We start from the raw sequence: 6,923 nt of genomic DNA on the forward strand, positions 1-6,923 counted from the left end.
GCACAATTTTCTGAAGTCTCTTTTCCTCCATCTACTGCCTTTGGAGCTTATTTAATAGGCTGCATTAAAATGGGCTCCCAGTGCTCCTTTCTTCATCACTCCAAAGGCTCCTGTCGCCATTTTGAACTTGATTAAATCAGGGAAATACACATTTTTTCCTCCTGATAGAATCTGAGGCCAGTGATTTCTCATAAATGTGGGATTAAATTTTTGCAAATGTTGAGTCTATATAAGAATTAGTCCTATGTTTTCTATTTTTCCCCCTGCATGTAAAAGTGTAAATATTTTGCAAAGTGGTCCATCTAATCATTTCCTGTACTGCTCTTGTCAATTATTTGTATGCAATTCATAAGAGCTATTAATATGTGCTATGCTCATTTTACGTATATATAATTAAATCAACATTCTTTTACGATGGCGACTGTTAGAGGGTAATTGTAGGAAGCCCTAGTAACAATTCAGAATAAAAAATTATCTGTAAAAGCTGATATAAAATTCCTGTCCATCCCTATCAAAAATAGGCCATATAAAATTGATATAAAATCAATGATAGAAAAAAATTGGTTCCTTTGTTCAAATATGTTCAAAAAATATAAGTATGAATCAACAAAATCTAATTATAAGGATACTTCTGTTTATTTTTTCTTTTTGCTATGCAAGCTAAAAATTCATTAATTCTATGAGGAACAAAAGAGTTTGGAGCATAAGGCTGTGTAGGCCTTAAGCAAGGATTAAATTCTTGTTAACGAACCAAATCCTTCCAACTAGAGAAAATTAATATGACTATGGTTTCATATGTATGTTACCTTTTAAATATCATATTTAAAGCATCATGCCAGAATGAGCCCTAGAATGTTGATAGCACTATTCTTTAAGGTTCTTTGTTATTCCCCCATTTTTTTTTAAAACTGGATTCTCTAAAGAAGCATAATTATTGGATTCTGAAATTTCCTATTAGTTGCCAGCTTTATTGAGGTATGATTGACAAGGTACTAAGTAGTCTTTATCACCAACATTTTAGGGGAGATTTGATAGTTGGAGCCACATTTTAGAATGAAACCTGAGTAGAGAAAAACCAAACACATTCTTTTATATCATCATTTTCGAATTACAAAAATCCCTTCCACTATTTATTAAATTTGGTTTCTATCAAGGTAAGCTGGCATTTTCTGAAGAGAATGGGCATTGCTTGGTGCACTTGTGAATCAGGGAAGGTTAACGCAATTGCTAAAGCTTCAGAGGCAATGAAGTGTAGTACTTGGAAGCCGAGGAAGAGGAGAGAGCTAAGTGTGAGAGTAGGGAGACACGGAGAGAGAAGAGTACAATTTCTCGCTGGTATGTCTTTGTATACTCTCACACCTTTCATTCCTAATTGCTAAAGCTTCAGAGGCAATGAAGTGTAGTACTTGGAAGCCGAGGAAGAGGAGAGAGCTAAGTGTGAGAGTAGGGAGACACAGAGAGAGAAGAGTACAATTTCTCGCTGGTATGTCTTTGTATACTCTCACACCTTTCATTCCTCTTCTTATCCATTTTGGTTCCTCAAGCACAAGGGAGAAACTGCACTCTTTCTCATATTCCTCACGGTCATTTATTCTAATGGTAATGATCTTCCTGTGGGAACACAAGACAAAGGCAAAACAAATGGTTGACGTCACACGCTCATGCTCTGGGTGTCACTGTGATGTTATGGAGGAAGAACTGGCAGCACATAGACCTCCAGAAATATGTAAAAGGGCATTTGGGTACTCTCAGCTGGCCCCCCAGTAAGTTTTTTTTTTTTTGCTAATGTATCACTTCCACAAATTCCTCCTGCATCAGTTAGCAGTAGGTAGGTGCCTGCCAAAGTAGGAAGGTAAATCACAATGGTGGCTTCATTTTGGCATTGCACAGAAGCTGCACTAACTTTCCTCCAAACGGAGGCTCGATTGACTGCACTGAAGAGATTACTCTCTCAGACCTGTAAGGTGCAGAGTGGCCAAAATTGGCTGATGCTGCTGCAGGCCCGGCCCAGTGTGGCTGGGCGGGCGTGAGGTCTATGCCCTGTTACATAGGTGGAGGGATGTGTGCGATGTAAGTCAAGTTCTGCAGAGGGCAGGCATCCAGGGTGGCACAGGCCAGCAGAGGCTGCGGGGCTCAGCCCTGGGGCAGCTCCCCCACCTTTCTTCTCACTCATTTCCACCAGGCGGGGCTCTCCAATCTCAAGGAAGAAGGTCTTGTTTTTCTCATACTCCTCATCATCAATTACCTTGACTGATATTGTTTTGCTGAAACAGAGAAGAATAGAAATTGACGAACGAGGGGAAGAGGAAAGAGAAGAGAAGGAACATAAAGAAGAGGAAAGCAAGGTTAATGAGTTGCACTTCCAGAGAAACGCCAAATGAGAAACTTCTGTACTGTGAGTTTTTTTCTTCAAGAATGGGTATCAGATAGTCTGAAAGACTGAAGAGGTCACCCAATGCATAGCTCTCAGGGCCACAGAATTATTTTGGACAAAATATAGCACTCAGTACCAATGAGTTTGTCATCATCATGAGAAGGAAAAATAGAAAAACACAGATCACAATAATAAGAAAGGAAAAATATATTTATTTAGTAAATGCCTTAACCATTGTATTGTCTGAGCTGTGCCCTGGAATTTACTCCTTTAGAACCAATCAATAAATCACATCAAATATTAATAGAGGTTATCTCTGAATAATAGGCTTCTGGGTCATTTTTTCCTTCACTGTGCTTTACTGTACTTCTAACAATCTTTTTATCATAACATTTTATTAAAATGATAATAAAATAATCACAAAAGAAAATATAAAGTCTTCTATCTTACGCCACCCAATGTCCTAGAATCAAAGTCTTATTCAGGTTATTCAGATTTTTCACCTAGACCTCAACAGGAGGTTGTTCCTGTTCTGTTTGTCTTTCTAAAGATGGAAACTGTGGCCTCACAACAGCTGTTTTGAAAGTGGGGTGGCATGATACTGTAGTTATTTTCATCCCAAAGTTGATTTTTAACTTTCACTAAATATGCCATTTACACTACTTTCCAACTCCACCGATGCACCAAGGCGTTTCGAGAATTCTTCCTGTAATCCAACCTTTAATGGTTCTTGCCCTAAGATCCCATGATCCTATTGCTGTCAGTGACTGACAGGCAGGAAGGACAAATGCAAATATTATGCAAATCCCAACTTCCTGGAAGCATCCTTGATGACTCTGAAAATAAATCAGTCTAATGTTACCTTTTAATTAGGAAGGGTTTAACAGTTCATGTGTTACAACGTACTTAGAGCCCCCAAACACTGATTTGTCCTTGAAAAAATTTTTTCAATAACATTGGCTGAGAACATTTCTAATTAAAATTTTTGAAACAATGAGTTTGTATAGACACGGAGTTTTAATAGCATGTACATTCTTTAACTTTGGTGGAGCTTTGTAGATCTACTGGAAGGAAATTGGTTTATAATCTTGTTTTTATTTTACTGACCGAAGATGTCAAGTTTCATTTAGACCCATGCATACTAAAGAGCATTGGTCTTCTTCCCTGGTAGGAAGGAAGCATAAGTAGAAGTTGCTTTTAATTCTCTAAATTTCCCAGCCTCTAATGGCAAATGCTTAAGTCTTCCTTTCTTGGCTTAGCATTGTAGAAGTGAGATCAAATGGATGGTTCTGGTCCTTTGCAGCCTTATACTCTGTTCCTTGGCCAAAGAGCATCCCTACATGATCTTCACATCCCATTTTCTCACTCCTAAGGAGTTGGAGCTCATGAAAGTACCTTTTCTAACTCAGTTCTGTCTTCAAGACTGAAATAGTAATGCTGGCTGAATAGCTATAAATGACTAAAGCAACATGCAATTTTTTAAGGTAGTTAGATATTTACAAAACTACCAACAGTATGACAAATGCCAGTTATGATGTATACAGTGAACAGTTCCTGCCTAACTTCTAGAACTATATTCTGGAATTCACCTGTTTACTTATATTAACAACAACAACAAAAAAATCAGCCTGCCCTGACTAGACTGGGATATGTAGTTGTTCCTCAACATCCAAAAAATATTAAAAGAGAGAGAGAGAGAGAGAGAGAGAGAGAGAGAGCGCACTGAGGACAGACATAAGGAATGAAGATGTGTGTACTTTCTATATCAGAACTGTATTTGAAGTTATAAGTAAGATAAAATTGATCCTACAAAAACCTACCAAATATCTTTCTTTGTCATCAACTTATGAATTTTAGGTATTAATTTGCATCATACAGTCTTGCAGTCTTGAGAGAGAGAGAGAGAGAGAGAGAGAGAGCGCACTGAGGACAGACATAAGGAATGAAGATGTGTGTACTTTCTATATCAGAACTGTATTTGAAGTTATAAGTAAGATAAAATTGATCCTACAAAAACCTACCAAATATCTTTCTTTGTCATCAACTTATGAATTTTAGGTATTAATTTGCATCATACAGTCTTGCAGTCTTAAACTATGGCTATACACCTCTACTAAAACAATCAGTATCATGAGACCAAGCGGGGGAAGTGTCAATGGGCATTGAAAGGGCCACGCTACCGTCTTCTAGACCTGATGACCCATCGTTTACTATCAAGGCACATCATATTAGGGTACATCAAATTGGAAGCACCCCTCCCCCACTGTGAGAGAGTCATGTTGCAATATTCTTGCTTGTAGTACTTAAAAACATTTGACTTTATATTTCTCCTTCTTGTATTCCCAGTCCAGCCTGCATCTCATCAGATATTTTATTGGATTGCAGAAATAAAGAAAGCACAGTGGGGATAATTTGAGTAGCCTTAGTGATGGGGTGAATGTTTGTGTAGGAAAGATAGCAGCTTCATGCTCACAGGGCAATATGATAACTTATTCACCAATAAATAGGAACAACCAAATATATTATTTCTTATCCTTGGTGAATATCATAGAACTTAATCCTCTATTTCTATAATAGCTTTATTTTTTAATACTCTGAGTGGCTGATGCGTGTGATAAATATACAGCCCCACACAATTTTTTTGTATAATAAAATAAGCGTTTACAATTTATTATTAGAGTACCACTATTAGCTAAAAATCATAATTCTTATAAAATATTTTAGTAATTGATAAGTGTGATACTAGAAAATCAAAGATAAAGAAGAAAGAAAAAAAGTACTGCTATAGTGTTTGACAGAGACATCTAAAACAGATGTAATTTGCATAATGGCATATCATTTCAAAATCATTAGCAATAGAATCAATAATGTCCCCGACAGGAGGAGCCATTAAATTATACATTGATTTAGCTGCTCTTTGCACAGTAAAGCTATTAATAGGAAACTTGATTATTAAAGGACATTTCAGTTGATCTAAAGTGGCAAGATGAAGTCAGTCCTTATGAATTAGCCCTCTAAATTAGGAGAGGCAAAAATCATAAGTCATTGGTAATATTCAACTTTTGCTTCAGAACAGAACTATTCCTCCTCCTAGCAAAGGTAACAAAGGTGAAATTAACCAGTGTAATTTTTAAAAACATATCCTGGGAATGCCTCCTTCTCACTTTCCAGAGCCTAATGCATGAAAGATACTGCTGCCACTTTTTCCATCCTTGGGGATGTTACATGAGATGGGGTTGGTTTGGTGAAGACTCCAGTTACACTGGCTTGATACTCATCAGAAGCATTCCTCTGTTACTCACAGATCTGCAGTAGAAATAGAATCTCAAGGACTAAAGGGACCTTGAAGGTCCTCCATTGTGCCCCATCCCCCCACCAATCCCATGTTCACATGGCTTTTGCATTGTCCAAGGGTGCCAGCAGATCCATGTTGACGGTTGTGTTTATCAATGGGGAACAGTCAGATAGCTGTTGCTATTTCTCTAAATTGACAGGTTAACACAAGCAAGACTGGAACAGTTGAGTAGACATATCTCTTCATCCAAATACAACTCTTGTACTATTATTGCACTAGTAAGGAACAAATAGAAAACCTGGTGTCATGCAATTTTCAACTAACACAATTATGACAAAGAAGGTAAAAATAACTCACATGAATTTTTTACATCTCTTTAAAGTTGAACACTGTACTATAAAAACTGTATTTTCTAAAAAGTAGCAAAGCAGTTATAAATCTTATGATAACATTAAAATATTTCTCAATGTGGTCAAAATTTTTATGGAAGTACACTTTGTTTTCATTTCTAGAAGAACAGATTAATTTATTTAGAGGAAAAATACAGATCTTTCCTTTTGATTTTTGTAGTGCCTTTCATGTGATGATACAGACCAACATCTGTACTTTACTTCTCAGTTTCTCTTATCTGACTGGTCACAAAGAACCTGAATATCTTCAAACAGACTAACAAGAGTCCCTGTATCTGGTGGTGACTCAGGCAGACAGTGAGAAAAGTGAGAAAGAGGTATTTTATTAGTGAGAACTAAGAAAGGAAATGTCTTCAAAATATATTGTAGTCTCTTTTCGATATGCTGAAGAAGTACCAGTGTCTTCTTTAATTTAAACCTCAACTTGTCCTTCTGTGGTTTCTTTTCCCTAAGACTGCCATTGATGTTGGAGGAAGATGAGAAAAAGATGAGTTGGAGGATTAGAGAGAAGAGACTTTCTAAATCCTCACGCAAAAGATTCTAGTGAGAATTTTACATATTTAGATGAAGAAGTGGCTTTTTCTTTTCTTTAACATTTACCCTCTTTAGGCATATTCAGAGGTCAATGGAATGATGTGCACTTTGCATTTCTTAATTCACAGATATTCATAACAGTCCTAGAAGTAATTCCTACTATGATTTGCAGAGAAAACAATGACTCTCAGAGAAGTTAGTAACTTCCAAGGTCACAAAATGAGATTCCTGTAACTGGCTCTAAGGACTAATATCTTTCAATTATGTGACCCATAGTCAACCACCAGCTCCCTTATTCATTCAACTGCAT

At 36.9% G+C, this 6,923-nt stretch overlaps 1 protein-coding gene across 1 annotated transcript in view; it reads right to left on the reverse strand.

Moving 5' to 3' along the window:
* LOC103588301 (sodium/calcium exchanger 1-like) overlaps positions 1–6,923 on the reverse strand; it is a 95,288-nt gene that overhangs the window by 71,838 nt on the left and 16,527 nt on the right. The window contains exon 2 of the mRNA XM_008569954.1: positions 2,158–2,407. Within this exon, the coding sequence (XP_008568176.1) occupies positions 2,158–2,407 (250 nt within the window). The remainder of the gene's footprint in view (positions 1–2,157; positions 2,408–6,923) is intronic.

This window comes from Galeopterus variegatus, unplaced genomic scaffold (genome assembly GCF_000696425.1).
Source record: "Galeopterus variegatus unplaced genomic scaffold, G_variegatus-3.0.2 Scaffold547, whole genome shotgun sequence".
NCBI classification, from domain to species: Eukaryota; Metazoa; Chordata; class Mammalia; order Dermoptera; family Cynocephalidae; genus Galeopterus; species Galeopterus variegatus.